Raw genomic sequence first — 17,234 nt, forward strand, 5'->3', positions numbered from 1 at the left:
AAGTGTGAGTCTTGTATTTTGGAAAAGAAACACAGGGATCCTTTTCCAAAAGGCAAGGCTTGGAGAGCCCATCGACCGCTTGAACTGATTCATTCAGATTTATGCTTAGTTGAAGTTCCTTCCAATGGTGGTAGTAAGTATTTTATTACCTTCATTGATGATTTCAGTAGGAAGACATGGGTGAATTTTTTAAGAAATAAATCTGATGCATGTGATGTGCTTAAAAAGTTCAAATATTATGTAAAGAAGTAGAGTGGCTACTTTATTAAAATTTTGAGAACTAATAGAGGCACTGAGTATCTTGTTTGTGATGACTATTTGGTGGAAAGTGGTATAAAACATCAAATGGCAGCCAGATATACACCTCAACAAAATAGTGTGGCAGAAAGGAAGAATAGGACTGTGATGGACATGGTGAGATCAATGATGCAATCCAAAGGTATTCCTAAATCCCTTTGGGTAGAAGCAATATCTTGTGCTATTTATGTTTTGAACGGGTGTCCTACTAGATGTAATTTTGGAAAGACTCCACAAATAATTTGGACTAGTATGAAACCGGATATTTCTTACTTCAAGGTATTTGGCTATCTTGCGTATGCGCATGTTCCAGATCATTTGAGAAAGAAATTGGATGATAAAGCAGAGAAGTATATTTTTATTGGATATAGTCATGAGACTAAGGAGTATAAGTTATTCAATTCAAACACAAGAAAGGTGATTGTTAGCAGAGATGTAACTTTTGATGAACATGGAATCTGGGATTGGTCTAGAAAAGATCCTGAGACATCGCCAAAATATTCATTCATTTCTCCCATTATGGGACCGAGTACTAGTAAGCAAGTAGTGGAGCAAGTTGTGCACTCTTATGGTGATCCCTCAACTTCTACTATTCAGGTTGAGACATCTAGCCGACCATGTGAGACCCCGGTCAGTTCTTAAGTTTGATATTAGGTGATATTCATTATTTGTGTGGTAAAATTTGGGGTTTTAGGGTTAATTAGAAAACCCTGAATTGGGGTTAGGATTGAAACCCTAGTTTTTGTATTAATCATCAGTTCGAGTGGTTATTAAAGTTAGTTATGCTAGTGTGTGTGTTTTCGTGCGGGTAAGTATAGGATTTGATCCATTTTATATTGGTTAAGTAAGTTTAAAAGGTAGATAACCTCAGACTAGTAAACCCTCTAGTGTTCCAATAGATTAGAAAGCTTAAGTTGGGTTAAAACCCTAATTTTGCCAATGTTATAAAGGTTGTTGTTTAATTGTTTTTATTATGGAGAAAGTATGATTAAGTGTAGATGATTAAGTTTGTGAGGTAACTGGCCAGTGAGGGTGATAAAGTGTTAGGTGGAAGCACAAGTGGAGTTCTACGGATTTTAATTGTGGTCGATGGAGTGTCGGCAGGAGGTCACGCATGGCAAACGACTTGGCTTTGGAGCCAACTCGTGTCCTACCATTGTGATGTTACAATTCTATACTGATGTGAAATTTTTGGATTTATATGTTTATTCAAATATGCAATTTACGATTTTACCCCTGTTTACTTACTAAGCATATAGTTTACCCCGTTTCCTTTTTTTTCCTTAGCAGGGGACGACACGGGGAACTCCTTAGCACATTCACTAGTATAGTTAGGTTTGCTTGTAATAGTTGGACAATTAAGATGGTTGTTTTTGTTTTGGTGGTTTGTATAAGAACCCTCCTTAGGGTCTACTTTCTGCTAGTTGTTATCATAATGTAATGTAGTGGCTTGACTAACTGATTTTGGGGATGTAAATAGAACTCTTTTGGAGTTGGCTATATTGTGAATAGTACGCTTTTGGTTTATCTAGTTTTTATTGCTTTGAAATTTCGAGTTCTGGAGCGAGTTAGGCAGGCCTCCCTCCGATATCCTAGGGTTCGCCCTTGGGAGAAACGGGGGCGTCACAGACCACAAAGAGAGCGCCGCATGCCAGCTCAATTTGATGATTATGTTGTTGGCAAAGATGATGATTTAACTGATGAAGCAATTGTGAATTTTGCTCTTTTTATAGATTGTGATCCTGTCTCATTTGAAGAAGCTGTCAAAGATGATCGTTGGGTTCGTATAATAGATGAAAAAATTCATGCCATTGAGAAAAATGATACATGAGAGTTGGCCACTATCCCACCTCAAAAAAAGCCAATTGGAGTGAAATGGGTATATAAGACCAAGTATAAGCTAACAGAAGAGGTGGATCGTTTCAAAGCGAGATTGGTTGTCAAAGACTACAAGCAGAAGGCAGATATTGATTATTTTGAAATTTTTGCACCAGTTACCAGACTTGATACGGTTCGTATGATTGTATCACTTGCTGCAAATAATTGCTGAAAAATTCATCAAATGGATGTGAAATCCGCATTTTTAAATGGTTTTCTTGAAAAAGAGATATATGCTGAGCAGCCTGCAGGTTATGTTAGAAAGGGTTAAGAAGACAAAGTATATAGATTGAAAAAGGCATTATATGGTTTGAAACAAGCTCTCAAATGGAGTTGGTTGCATTAGTAGATACATTCAAGGTACGCAATCTGATGGTATATTTTATTCATCTTCACATGGTAGCAACCTTGTTGGATATACAAACAGTGATTGGGCTGGTGATACAATACAAAGGAGGAGCACTTCTGGTTATGTATTTTATTTGGGATCTAGTGTATTCTCTTGGTCTAGATATGTACGTCGGGTAGGAATCTCAAATGTGGATGATTTACTCTTGGGACCGGCCGACTTGAGTTGTGAATTATCTTATTTTCGGATTCTTGTATCCGAATACAAAATATTTATACATTGGTGTATTTGCAAATTGACAGGAGTTAGTATATTACATTATGATGTGAATAGAAATCGTGATTAAATTTGGGGAAGGAGAATCGAACTAAGGCTAGCTTTTGAGAGTTAAAGGTAAAAGGCAATAGTGAGATCTTGAAGATTAGTGCAAATCCCCCATCTTAAGGTGAATAACTTTACTAGCCTTTCAATAGTAAATGAATTATAAATTATCTATTGCCTAAAAATGTGGTTTTCAGACCTGAAATTTAAGTGAAATAATAGTTCAAGTAAGGATTCTAGAGTTGTAAACTAATGTGATAGAGGAGCAAGAGTGAACTAACATAATGCATGATCAATTGCAGGAGACTAAAGACCGCCTTATTAGGGTACCAAGATAGGCAAGGGATAAAATTGAAGGGATTTTGGCAGAATGTAGGTTGTGATTGAAGAGATTGTGGGAATGAATTTGGATAGGAAAAAACCCAAAAGAAAAAGCTCTTAGGGTTGAAAATAAATTTGAACCAACTAAAGAGACTGGATCTGCCAGCTCTATTATGGACTGACCCAATAAATCACTTGATTAAAACTTTTGTATGGATGATTGAGTTGGAACTTTGTCATGTTTTTATGGATACTGAATGTACTTATACTAAAGACTTGTTTGACTTCTTATTAAAGTGTATTTCAGCTTGATATATATTACAATTGACCTTGTTATGTGGCATAATTTAATTGATCATGAATTGCTTAATAGTAATGATATATGTGGAGTGAATGTGTTTCTGGGTTACAGTTGAAGTATAAATTAAAGTAGTTGAATTTTATATACTTGAGGAAGTAGTCGATACAACACTTAAATTGGAAAGGAGAAAATGCTAAGACCAAATTTCTTTTGTTAAGGTTTTGTGGAAAACATGAATGATTAGACGAAATGATGTGGAAATGGAAGATAAAATATGGAAAGAATACTCAGAACTTTTTACAATTAAAAGTGTGAAATTTCGAGGACGAAATTTTCTTAAGGAGGGAAGCATGTGAAATAAACAACAAGTGGTTGCTTTGTCCACAACAGAATCAGAGTACATGGTAACTACAAGTAGTGCTACTCAAGCACTTTGGTTGCGGAGAATGCTTGGATTCTTACAACACAAGCAAGATGGTCCTACCAAAATATTTTGTGATAGCATGTCTGCTATTGACTTGACAAAAAATCTAGTTTTTCATGGACGCAGCAAATATATTGACATCAAATATCATTTTATTCGAGAGTTGGTTCGAGAGCAAGAAATTGCTATTGATTATTGCAGAAATGAAGATCAAGTTGCTGACATTTTGACAAAGCCGCTCAAGTTGGAGATGTTCATGAAATTGAAGACAATGCTCGGCATGGTGAAATTTGAAGATCTTAATTTAAGGGAGGTAATGTTGGAGTTAAATCAAAATTATTATTATTTGTTAATTCCTATGCGATTGGTTCTAGTTTCTTAGTTATAGTTGGTTTCTTAGTTATGTCGGTAGTGTTTTTAAGTCCTAGTCCAATTGTAGAAAAGATTGAAGGTAAGTTTTAGGAAACTAGCTAATCTATATACACCACTACTGGTAGTCATTTTTTAGCGCGCCGTGAGTTGAGAAGAATAAGATTGACTGGTGCCTCCTAGAGCTTTGCTTGTAGGGGTGGGCAAAATTATCCGCTAACCTGAAAACATGTCATATCCGATCCGATCCGATCCGAAAATTAGGATATCCAATTTTTATTATTTGATCGGATCAAAAGAGGATCGGATATCTGCTAAGATGCGGGACGGGTTAGACTCACATAATTAAAAACCCGCGGGTACCCGATTCGCCCCGCATATTTATATTTTTTTATTTTTATACACACACTATAAAATAATAAGTTAGAACTAAATAAGTAATCCTATTGAACAAATTGCATTAAAAATATGAGAGATTATAGTTTATCTACAAGATTCATTTGTAGAGACCATGATCTTGTATTTTATGAAAAAAAGTAATTAATGCGGAACATATATATTAAAAATTGTGCTATTTATTTCAAATTTTTATTGATTTTGAATTCTTTTAATTGTTTTACTTTATCTTATATTCTCTTCACATGTTTATTTCTTGGTGAAAAACCTTTTTTTGGAAAAAAATTATTAAATCTTAGATGAATGTGTAAAATATAAAATTAAATTGGTATAAATTATTTTTTTTAAATTAAATGATAAATGAAACGGGGCGGATACCCGCTTACCCGATTATAGGGTACCCGCTGATATGCAGGACGGGTAAGGGTCAGAAAATGGCTGACCCGTAAAGTGAGGGTCGAGTCAGCCAAATGGTGAATAGGACGGGTACCCGACCCGCACCCACCTCTATCTGCTTATTTCCGTCTCTTGTCGTTGCTTTTTCTTTTGGTTGTCGTTTCGCTGTCATACTTATTTCTTTGACTTTGATATTTGTCTTGATTTGTTTTATCCCGTGGGTTAGATTTCTACATTTTTGTTTTTATATTCTTCTTCAGTATCTCCGAAAGGTGTCAGCATCCCACCGTAAACCCTAAACCCTGTGTCTCTCCCCTCTGGCTCGCCCTTCAAATTCAATACGTCATTCCCCAAAAACTACTTAAAAAATACGAGAAAGAACCCAAGAAAAGAAAAACAAGCTCTGCACCGAATCCCAATTCCAGCCAATTATCAGCAGTATTCCTGATGATATTTTGCTTGAAATATTCACGAGGCTTCCGGTCAGATCCCTGATGAGGCTCAGCTGCGTTTCAACATCTTGGCATTCCTTGATCTCTAGCCCCGATCTCGTTAAATCCCATCACAAAAGATTGACGGAAGACAAGGAAAACGAGCATCGCAGGAACATGTTCGTTAAGGTTGAGAGGCAAATTAGTATGAGGCTCGGGATCAACCTTAGGCTCGAGCAGTTTGAGTGTTCTCTTCACAGTGCTTTTTCCTGTGCGGTACCCGAGAAAATTGAGGTAACCAACAACTGCGTTATTAGTTTTCCTGCAGAACGCTACGGCTTTAGTACATTTAAGATTGTGGGTTCTTGTTATGGGTTGGTTTTGATCATGGTTGATGAAGAAATTATGTTGTTGTGGAATCCAGCTACAAGAAAATATAGAAAGTTGCCTGTGATGGTATCAAACAGTAACTAGGCAACAGACCAACCCCAATGGACTGATTTATGAGACTAGTGCAGAACAAGATTGAATAACAGGAAGAATCAATAACGAATGGATGAATAACTAATGAACTGATAGTGATATTGATCAAATAAGTAGATTACAGAATTGGCGGAAAGAAGAAAGGAAATGACAGAATGAAGGAAAACAGAAAGAGAAAAGGCTCAGGAAATGATCCCTTACAATCAGCTAACAAATCTTACTTTCTGCTTCTGATCCTATCCATATATATAAGCTAGCTAACAACTAACTTCCTTGGCATTTTATAACCCAACTTGGCCATGTGAGTGGTTACGGAATCTGTTGCAAAACCACTTGCTTGAGAGCTCATGCTGATTGAGCTGGTTTCCAGCAAAGGCGTGTTTGCTGATTCTGCGCCTTTGATTCTCTGCTTCTTTGTCCTTCACGTCTTCTATCTTACTAAAACGTGATAAGGAATTTCACGTCTTCGATTGATCTTAAGCTACTTAATAAAGGCGTGATACTTAGGTTCACGCTTTCAGCTTGCTAACTTCTATTCCATGACAATTGCTCCTCCTTCAATCAATCTTGTCCTCAAGATTGAAATTCAGGGAACTCCTTCCTGATTCTCTCTGCATCTTCCCAAGTAGCTTCAGCAGGGGTGGTTCCCTACCAGTGGATGAGCCACTGTACTACTGCTGCATTCCTTTTTCTGATGCTCCTTTGATCCAGAATGGCTATTGGAGCCACCCTTAAATGCCCCTTCTCATCCAGGTTTGGTAGCTGGGGAGCAATTATTACTAAACTTACACATTTTCATCATTTTCTCTACCAAAACCCCTATTAACCCATTCTACACTCAACTCCCACGGGCTTTTCTTTTCATTTGGCAGAAGCCATCATTTGGAAAAAAACCAAACCCATTTGACTCCTTCTTAGCCATGAGTTTTTTGCTCTGCCAACACTCAACATTTGCAGAGGAGAAAACACGCACAAAAAGCTAATTTGGCGACCCATTTTACTCACTCGGCTCTCTCTGGAAAAATCAGACAGGCCACAAAGAAAAAAAATTCCCAACTCCCTCTCAATATACATCCCTCGGCCCTTTCTTTGACTCTCACCAGAAAACACACAAGAACAAAGCTCCCCATTTTGGCCTTCCTTAAGCTCTCAACGGACAGAAAAGGATAGACGAAGGAAACTTTGGGAGCCAGGGAGATACGCTCAAGGTGTGGAAATTGTATCAAACATTTTGGTTAAGGAACTACCACCTACATTGAGGTATTTTCTAGTTTTCTTTCTACCATATTACAATCCATGTTTCAATGTCTAGTTTCTCTTGTTTTGCTGTTTTATTATTATTATTATTATTGTTGTGGTTGCATATTAATTTTTCTTGTTTGCTGGTTTGTATTGTTGTTGTTGCATTGCTGAAATTTGGGAAAAGGCATGAACTAGATGAGGGAAAAGGAAATGATGTCTGTGAATGCATATTAATTGTTTGAAAAAATGCCAAAAAGATTTTTAGGGACTGTTTTGCCTTAATGTAGTCTTTTGTTATTGTTTTCTGGTTAGTTAAAATCATAGTTGTATTGTAGAGGTTATAAGGAGTATTGTAATATATTTTTTATGATTTTTGGTGAAAGATTTGGGTGTTTTGAAAAATAAAAACTGGACTGTATTTTTGACATTTTGGCCACTTTCAGACCATCTTTTGTAAAAACTAACTCCGAAAATGGAGTCTACTCGAAAAATCGAGTGAAGGGGTGTATTTTGAGAAATTTTGATCACCGGAAAGGTCGCCGGCGGTGGCGGTCCGGTGGCGGCGGCGCCACCGGCGGCCACCATGGCTGCCAGCTGAAGCTTCTTCGGTTAGCCGAAGAAGAAGGAAAGGAAACGTATGGGGAAGAAAAGAGAAAGAAAAGAAAGAAAAAAAGGGGATTGGGCTAATGTTTATTTTTCGTTGGGCCAAGAGCTAGTCTTGTTAGGTTTTGGGGAAGGGCTTTGGTTGATGTTTCTTTTGGGTTTCGGTTGGGCTAGGAGGTTGGAGCCCACGTGTTTTGGCTGGGTTTGAGTGATAGAAGACGGGCTGGCCTGTGTGTTTTGGCTTGGACTTTCGGATGGGCTTAGGTAGTTTTCGGCCCAAAGAAATAAATAATGGTCCAGTGGCCTGTTTTCTTAAGAAGATCTGATAACGAATTTGCATTTTAACCCCTGATCTTTGGAGTAGTTTCGTTTCGGCCCATAACATTTTAAATTCTTTTCAACTCGGTCCTTATAGTAATTGCACTTTGGTCCCTGATTTTTATCTTTCATTTAATTTTGACCTCTAAACTTTGAAAAATACAATTTTTGTCCCTCAAAAGTTTTCAATTTTTGCAATTCAGTCCTTGACAAATTTTGACTCTTTTTTATTGTGATTGCTTCTTTTCTTTAAAAGCTAATGATGTTACTTTTGAATATATTTAACTTGCAATTTTTAGATGTTCTTAAATTTCTTTGCGTTTGACATGTTAATGTGAATTTAGTATTTTAACATTATTATCATTTGCAATTAAAGTGGTGCCATGATTCTTTTGTTCATTGTGAGTATAAATAGGATAATTTGACTCCACTTAGTCACCACTTCAAACGGGAGGTACTCCTATTTTATTATTTCAATGTCAATTACGTGTTCTTATGTGCTCCTATGTGCTCCTATGTGTTTATATATTTTTATATGCTTTATTTATTTGATTTAAATATTCATTCAAATTTTCTTATATATGTTTTAGTTAGTTTTTATAATGATTCGAGAGGTATTTAAATACCTCAAAAATGTAATAGATAGGATAATTAGATTTGTTTTATTATATTTTCCCTTCCTAGATTGTGGTTAGGCGCTCCTCGATGTAATAGATAGGTTGCGTGTTTATGTGGCTTATGTGTTAATTGTTTTATCCGCTTTTCTTAGGATTTTGGCATCTAGATATTATGCTTACGTGTTATGTGTTACGTGCTCTTATGTGTTTATTTGTTTTAATTTATGCTTTATTTGCTTCACTATGAATTGTTAATGCATAACGTCACCACACTAGTCCAACGCTAGTTGTGGCTTCTCTCTTCGCTTACTTGCTAGTCCAACGCTAGTAAGGACTATTAGAAATGGGCTAGTCCAACGCTAGACCCTTTAGGTTGTCTTGCGCTAGATTCATCTTTGTGTGCTATTCACTACATTTTCATGCAATATTTTCATTTTTAAGATCTTTTCTCATTTGCATGATATTCCCTATTATATTATCCCTTATCCTCTATATGTGTTAATCATATCATTTAGAATTGCATTTCATTTAGGACATTGTATAATAGGTTAGTTCATTTGCTTGTGCATATTAGGAGAATTATTTTTCAAACATGGGAAATGGGTGATTATAACTTTTTAGTTCAAATACCCCATTAATCCCTGTATAAGAAAATTATGTCACGAGTTTTTGCCTCCCATACCCTTTATGTTGCATTCCCTTTTTCTTTGATCACTTATATCTATGTATATAATTTAATTTACTTTCTTTACTTTTCTTTTTTTCATCATTTGCATACTCGTGACCCTTTCAAGGAAATATTTTGGCTTTCGCAATTAATGCGATTGTTTCAATTAAACCTTTGAATGGATATTTTGACCCTTTCGATATTTTATAAATTTAAATTTGCATTCATGTAGGAAACATCCAAATATGATAAAATTAAGGGTTAGATTAGGAAGATTTTGACTAAACCTCGCGACTAGCTTAGACTAGGTTGAAAGGGTGCCTTAGGTTTGAGTCAATTGAACCTTTGCCTTCCCTTTCTTCAACCGTGACTCCCGAACCCATTTTCTCTTGTTTTCAATGACCTGGAGTTGTCAAAAAAGGTTTTGATTTATTTTATTTTTGTCAAAAAATATTTTTGGGTGACTTGGTACACCAAAACACCATACCAAGTGGCGACTCCTATTTTTTCTAAAAAGCCCTTTTAGACTGAATTTTTGGACCCAAATTGTCGCATTCTTTTAAGTCCCATTCTAGGTCCTTTTTAATTTATTATTAATAAATCACATCTTTTTATAAAACTCTTTTTCTTTTCCATCGCGAAAAATGGGGCGCGACAACTTGGCGACTCCACTGGGGACCTAAGAGAGTCCAAGCACTTGGTTTAGTCGTCTTTTTCTCTTTTTAACCCTTATATTTATCATATTTGGATGTTTTAGGTTGCATTTTTCTCTTTTAGGATATTTTGCATTTCACCCTCGTATTCGTTTATCGTTCCTCGTATATGTGATGAATGATTTATTTATTTACTTTTGTTTATTTACTTATATGTATCGCGCTTTGCATTTGGGGGTGGGGAATATTACCCTAGAGCTTCGCATTGGTTATCGATCCCTCCCCTCCAAAATGAGCACTGGCATACGTGCATACGTTTTATTTTTTATCCCTTATTTATTTTTCTTTTAGTGGCTTGTCACGCCACTCCACCCTACTAGGATTTTAGGCGACCCACTTGGACATGTGATCGTATCACGACGTGTGCGTAGCATGATCCGAGGGGTCACTCGATCTTCCGCTTCAAACTTTAGGTTGATGACCTATTAGTTTTTAGTCGAAGGTTGAGGATTCTTTTTAGATTCGCCCAGACGGGTAGCCGTAACACGACGTGTGCGTAGCAACGTCTGGGGAATCGCTCGAGCCACCGACAAGGAACCTTGGGAGTGATGACCCTTGGTTTCTAAGTCTGAAGGCTCGGGGACCTATGACTTATCGAGTCTAGATGCATTAGTGAACCCTAACCTCATGCATCCATTTTAGCTTGCCTAGGGTAGAGTCGACCTTACCCTATTAGGGACACTATTCACGAGGGGAGGGGTCCAACCCTTTTCCTCTTTTTATTGCTTTATTTCCTTGTGTTGATTCCGTTGCTACAATGTGTTATGTGTATTTATCTGTTTAAACTAACTTTTCTTGGTTTTTGTGTCCCCATTGCATTCACAAACCCTTAGCAAATAAGAGGTCTGGCATGACCTTCTTTTAGAAGCCCACCCTTGTAGATAGGTTATCGCACGTTTGAAAATTGTGATGCATTTTGTTCATAAATTCATAATGTTATACCATTTTAGGCTTACCCTGGCAAACAAAGGGCTCCTTAGGTCACGTCTCATTTCAAATCGCATTTTTCCCTGCTTTGATAAGAATGGCATCATGCATAAGCCTTAGAAAGGGAATGCCTCTTAGGGAATCCCACATTAGGGACAGGCCAACCTAAATCCCGTGGGTATTTAACCCAATTTTTGGGATTTGCACGTTTAAATTCCTGTTAACCAGAGAAATGGGACCTGTAGGTAAGGTATTTAACTCCGGTTTTGGTTTCTAGATGGAAAGCCCTCGCCGAGTGCAACAGATGTTAGTAGTGCCGCCAGAGGTACAAAGATGGCCCACGTTACTCTCACCCAATGAGGTTAACCAAATAGCCGATCGATTAGGACACATCGGGGATTTCAAGAATATTAAGTCCGATGGATATTTGGTAGAAGCTTTGGTGCATCTATGGGACCCCACTTGTTCTGCTTTTAGATTTGGAAAAAGGGAGATGACCATAACGATTGAGGAAGTCGCCGGATTTCTCAATTTGCCGATTCAAGGAACTGCCGTGGTATTGCCACTAGCATCTAATAAAGTTGAATTTTGCCGTTTCACTGGGTTAAAGGAATCAGTACTACAAGGGGCAGACCAAAATATAGAGGCGAAGTTCTTATTTGATCGATTTGCGCTAAGAGATGGTTTTGAGAGGCATCGAGGGGACTTCTCGTTTACTTCCAAGGAAACGTGGAATCGAAAGAGAGTCTGGGTATACGGTTTAGTCATGACGGGAACCTTCTTTTTTCCTAGGAAAGATAAAAAGATAGCCTTCAAGCTCACTAGAATCCTGTATGACTTGTTTCTTGGAATTAATGATAGGCCGTGTTCCATTATTCCTACCATTTTGGCCGACATCTTCATAGCCTGCACTACCTGTCAGAAAGGGAAAAAGTTTTTTTGTGGTTCAAATTTGATCTTACATATATGGGGAATGGAGCATTTCATGAGACGACCGGCTATTTCATCAAGTCTACCAATGTTCGCATACAACTGGATAATCACACATCACAAGAGGATTAATAGAGACAGTCTGCCGTGCAATGCATCTGAGTTTGTGGATTTCTTGAAGAACGTGACTGATCAAAATATTAGATGGGTGTTGGATTGGACCGATTGTACTAAACCCGTTCTTCGCACCCAGGCATCCGAATTCATTCTCTTACTGGGTACTCAAGGGATTACTGCCTACGCCCCAAAAAGGTTTCTCAGACAATTAGGGCGTACCCAAGAAATACCACCCGTGCTTGACATGAGCGAAGTCACCATTATTTTTAACTGGGGAATGTGCCCAAATCAAATCCCTATGAAAGATCGGATTATTGACGCCTGGGTGACGCTATCTGATGACGTGAGTTTTAGATACATCCCAGAGCTCAAGCAGAAGGGTTTGACGACTTCACAATACGAAGACTGGGTAGGAGGATCCGCTGCGCAAGAAATTCAAGATGAGCCATCTGAGGAGGTGAAAAGGTTGAAAGCCATTATCGAAGCAAAGGATAAGGAAATTCTGCAGTTAAGTAAGTCTGCCGAAGCATACAAAGGGATGGCCGAGCAAAGCAAGCAATTGTATGAAAATGAACGAGGAAGGCGTCAAGAGCTGAAAAGGAAATGTGCAGAATTATATGACCAAACTGAATGTGTTAGAATTTCATATGCTAGGGAAACAAAGGACTCTGTATTAGATAGGTTCAGAAGCTTTGGCAATCTTGTACGGAATCGTCTTCGTGACATGATGTAAATATTGGCAAGTTTATCAATGAAAATGATTTTTCTTCTGCTCTCATTTTGGATTATTGTCAAAAACAGGTTTGTATTACGGGTCCCATTTCGAAGGTGTTGCATCATGCTAGGCCTACCCTTGGCACAAAAAGGGCTCCCCCATAGGACATGCATCCGAATTATTTAAATATTTACTAATTCGTGTTTTTTTTCTTTTCCTTTTTCTTGAATAAATTACAGCAATTTGACAGAGAATTCAATTCTAAATCAGTTTCTTTTCTCCACTATCAGGTATTTTTCACAATTGCTACCCAAAGAAGCCCCATCATCACCAGGTCCCGAAGTAGAGCCTTGAGACAGTCTGTAAACATGAGTTCAGTTCCTGAAGCTTCGGAAAGATCTGCTATGGTTACATCACCGGACTTCACAGCATTGGGAGCTCAGTTAAGTGAGGTACTTGGCAAGTTCAATGAATTAAGTGCTGAAATAGCCGCACAGAAGCGTGTAATTGATCAGTTGGTCGCAAGCAACAATGGTGGTGGTGTCCCAAACGACCAAGAACCTATCGATAATCACCCACCTGCACAAGACTATCAACCACCCCACACATCCAATACCCAAACACCTTTCTTTCCTCCTTTCGCTAACCCCGTTGAAAATACCTTTGCCCGATTAAACTCAGACTTTTCCTATATGCATCCGAATTATGTATTGGTGAACCCAACCAGTAGTCAAATCCCTCAAACTCATCCACAAACCAATCTGAACATTCCTCCCAACCCTCAGGGACCGCACCACCACATTCCGGAGCCTTTTGTAATGGATACGGCATCTCAAGGGAAGGCGGCAATAGAAGAACAACATACACCCGTTGATAAAGACCTGTTAAGAAGGTTGGATCGATTCGATGATTTTATGAGAAAGAATCAAGGATTGAGCAGGCATGGTGGGTTAGATTACGATGAATTGTGTCTTTTCCCGGATATTCAGCTACCATTGGGATTCAAAACCCCTAAATTCAGCAAGTATGATGGAACTGGAAATCCAAAGACGCACCTCAAGATGTTTGCCAACAAGTTAGGTAAACCTGTGGATGATGAGAATTTGCCTATGCGTCTATTTCCGGAAAGCTTGGAGGGAGATGCTCTAGATTGGTATTCAAATTTGAAGTCTGGAGAAGTCAAGACCTGGTTGGATCTATCAACTGCTTTTGTGAAGCAGTATGAATTTAACTGTGAGTTGGCACCAACACGAACCACACTGGAGGGTACGAAAAGAAAGCCGTCGGAAGATCACAAGACCTACGCAAAACGGTGGAGAAAGTTAGCTGCCAAAGTGGAGCCTCCTATGACTGAGGAGGAGATTGTTCGTACTTTCATCAAGGCTCACGATCCACCCTATTTTGAAGAGATCTTCCGCATGACTGGAAGTCCATTTGCTGCTATCATTAACAAATTGGAGGAGTATGATGAATTTGTCAAAGCAGGGAAAATTGTTAATGTGTCTGCATTAAAGTTGCAATTGGATGCTCTACAGAATCAAAACAACAATGGGAAAAGGCCCCAATTCAAGAAAAAAGAAAGTGATACTGCTTTTATATGGGATCAAGGCCCGTCTTTCAGACCCAGAAACCATCCCACCTATTCCTTTCCTTACCCGTATTACACCAATCCTCAACCAGTCTACCACACCACTACCCAATTCCATCATTCCCGGCCAAATCATTTGAATACCTCGCCCTTACCTCCAACTCCACAACCTGTTTTTCAAAATCACTCTCGTCCCATTTACCATTCCAGACCAATCCTGCAAAACAATAACCCTCCTCAAAATCCTTTGCAAACCAGTGGAATTCAAACTCAGAAGCAATTTCGAGCCTTCACCAACTTGGGCCGACCTATTGATCAGTTGTATGAGCAATTAAAAGCAGCTGGGAAAATTGGCACTGTTCCTCCCAAAATCTATCCCAGAGGTCCTCCTGCCGGTTATGATCCGCATGCAATCTGTGCTTATCATTCTGGAAGTCCAGGTCATACCACTGGCAATTGTTGGGCTTTAAAACATAAGATTCAGGACATGATTGACTCTGGAGACATCCTTCTCAGAAGAAAGGGAGAGCAGGGACCGAATGTTAGTAAGAATCCTCTACCTGAGCATGGGAGCACTGTGGGGGTTATCATCGCTGATGAAGATTTTATCGACCCCAGTCAGTACATCGTAGATGAAACTGAAGTGTTTGACGTGATAGAGACTGACCATGCAGAGATGAGGAAAATGCTGTCTGTTGAAAAGTCCATAACTAAGGATAATGCTGAGGAAAAGTTAAAATCTTTTGTGTTTGAGAAAGAGGAGCCGTTTATGATAGAAGGAGGGCCTTCCGAGGCCGACAATTCTGAAGTTCCTTTTATTTTGGATCTACCCTCTTTTGAATGGGATATATCAGAGCCTGCCATTCTCGAATTTCCAGAGCAAATGCCTGTCAATAACTTGCAAGAGGTACCATGGAACTACGAGGAGCCCAGTCTATTAATTGGAGGTAAAGATTGCCTGAAGGAAGATATATCTACTATTACTAGATCTGAAAAAATTGTGGGAAACTCCGATATTGATGTTCAATCCAGGGCCAAGGTTAAATCTCCGACACCCAAGCCTCGTGTGTCTGAAAATGAAGCTGTAGATTTTCTGAAGATGCTGAAAAGAAGCGAGTACAAAATAGTAGAGCAGTTGGATAGGACGCCTGCTCAGATTTCCTTTCTGAATCTTCTCCTGACTTCTGAGCTGCACAGAGAAGCATTGCTCAAAATTCTGAACGACGCTCAAGTCCCTAAAGATATTCCGGTGGATAAATTTTCCAACATTGTGGGGAACGTACTTGCTGCTAATCATATTATCTTCTCCGATGATGATCTGACTGCAGAAGGGATCGGGCATAACAGAGCTTTGTATATATCAGTCCGTTGCAATGGAAAGCTGTTGCCGAGGGTTTTAGTGGATAATGGGTCAGCGTTGAATATCTGTCCATGGAACACTCTCACCAAGCTTGGATTTCTTGATATTAAACTCCGTCCATCTGCAACTGTGGTTCGAGGATTTGATGGTTCAAGGAGGGAATCTATGGGTGAAGCAGATCTGGTATTGGAGATAGGCCCTGCTCAATTCCAAGTTACTTGCCAAGTCATGGACTTCTCCAGTGTTTACAACATTTTACTTGGAAGACCTTGGATACATGCTTCCAATTCAGTGCCATCTTCTCTGCATCAAATGTTGAGATTTATTGTGAATGATCAGCTCATTACTGTATTTGCTGAGGATGACTGTACCATGATCATTGATGCAAAATTCAAAGGTGAAGACAGAAAAGGGACTCCAATTTCATCTCATCATGTTGCTGACATAGTCTCTGTAGGATGGGCATCTAGGGATAAGTCGTTGACTCAATCAGATTTGCCAGAGGCCAGTATTATGATGGCGAGAGAGATGATCCGAGGCGGATATGAAATAGGAAGAGGTCTTGGGCGAGAATTGCAAGGAATTTTAGAGCCGATAGAGATCCCGACGCAAAACGATACATTTGGATTGGGATTTCATCCGACTGCTAAGGATAGGAGGGAAATGCAAGCTCGAAAACAAGCTGAAAAGAAGGGCAAGCAAAATCCCTTAAATGTCCCACCGCTGTATCACACCTTTCCTCGTCCAGCAGAGATGATTATGTCAGAAACAAAGAATCCTGTGGAGGAGATTGAACTGGACCTGTCTCAATTATTTGTCGGGGCCACTTGTGAGGAGGAGCCATCAGAGAATGCAGAATTTTTGCCAATTACCGAAGGAGCTATTCAGAATTGGACTGCTGATTATCTTCCCTCTCGAAGGGAATTTCGGTAAATTTAAGGGGATTGTCTTTTGTCTAGATCATATCCAGATAGGACAGTAGTCTGGATCTTTTGTTAAAAGAAATTGCTTTCATCTTTTAAACCTTTATTCTTGTTTCAGTTAATATAGCTTGCTTTGTTCAAGGAAATTGCTGAAACGAAAATAAAGGTTTGGGTTAAATATGTCTTTAAATAGCAATCATGTCTGTATATTTATCCTTTTGTGAAGTCTCGATGCATTTTGAATTTAATGAAATGAAAGACTTCTTTGGTATTTGCTATTTATTCATTACTTATGTTCTATTTTATTTTCAGATGGCCACAAATAAAATCCTTTGACCCTTTGGATGTCACCATTTTGGAATTCGATGGCTGCAATCTCGATATCTCTCATGAATTTGAAATCATGCAATCTGAAATTCAAAACGAGAGCGATACTGAGGAAGAATTTGAGTCTATTTCAAGGGATTTAAAACAGTATGAAGAGAAACCCAAACCCAACTTAGAAGAAACAGAAATCATCAATATTGGCACTAAGACGGAGGTTAAAG

The 17,234-nt window shown here is 38.6% G+C and overlaps 3 protein-coding genes across 3 annotated transcripts; all 3 read left to right on the forward strand.

The window, feature by feature from the left end:
* The first annotated feature begins 345 nt into the window (after positions 1-345).
* On the forward strand, positions 346-2,128 carry LOC140005846 (uncharacterized). The gene is made up of 2 exons (XM_072046935.1): positions 346-916; positions 1,830-2,128. The coding sequence occupies exons 1-2, from the start codon at positions 346-348 to the stop codon at positions 2,126-2,128; spliced, it is 870 nt and encodes a 289-aa protein (XP_071903036.1).
* A 4,661-nt stretch (positions 2,129-6,789) lies between these two features.
* LOC140035050 (uncharacterized) lies at positions 6,790-17,031 on the forward strand. Its single transcript, XM_072074457.1, has 2 exons — positions 6,790-7,226; positions 13,106-17,031. Exon 2 carries the CDS (start codon positions 13,184-13,186, stop codon positions 16,694-16,696), a length of 3,513 nt encoding a protein of 1,170 aa, XP_071930558.1. The 5' UTR covers positions 6,790-7,226; positions 13,106-13,183; the 3' UTR covers positions 16,697-17,031.
* Positions 8,141-12,878, forward strand: LOC113694481 (uncharacterized). Its single transcript, XM_027213298.2, has 2 exons — positions 8,141-8,583; positions 11,331-12,878. Exon 2 carries the CDS (start codon positions 11,331-11,333, stop codon positions 12,831-12,833), a length of 1,503 nt encoding a protein of 500 aa, XP_027069099.2. The 5' UTR covers positions 8,141-8,583; the 3' UTR covers positions 12,834-12,878.
* Positions 17,032-17,234: the final 203 nt, after the last annotated feature.

This window comes from Coffea arabica, chromosome 1c (genome assembly GCF_036785885.1).
Source record: "Coffea arabica cultivar ET-39 chromosome 1c, Coffea Arabica ET-39 HiFi, whole genome shotgun sequence".
Taxonomy (NCBI): domain Eukaryota; kingdom Viridiplantae; phylum Streptophyta; class Magnoliopsida; order Gentianales; family Rubiaceae; genus Coffea; species Coffea arabica.

Bases quoted from the DNA above. Each gene is read 5' to 3' on its own strand.
- LOC140005846 (XM_072046935.1), top strand. From the start codon at position 346: ATGGCAGCCAGATATACACCTCAACAAAATAGTGTGGCAGAAAGGAAG. The intron at 917-1,829 runs GTGAGACCCCGG...TGGTTTATCTAG, and splicing joins TGAGACATCTAGCCGACCAT to TTTTTATTGCTTTGAAATTT.
- LOC113694481 (XM_027213298.2), top strand. From the start codon at position 11,331: ATGGAAAGCCCTCGCCGAGTGCAACAGATGTTAGTAGTGCCGCCAGAG.
- LOC140035050 (XM_072074457.1), top strand. From the start codon at position 13,184: ATGAGTTCAGTTCCTGAAGCTTCGGAAAGATCTGCTATGGTTACATCA.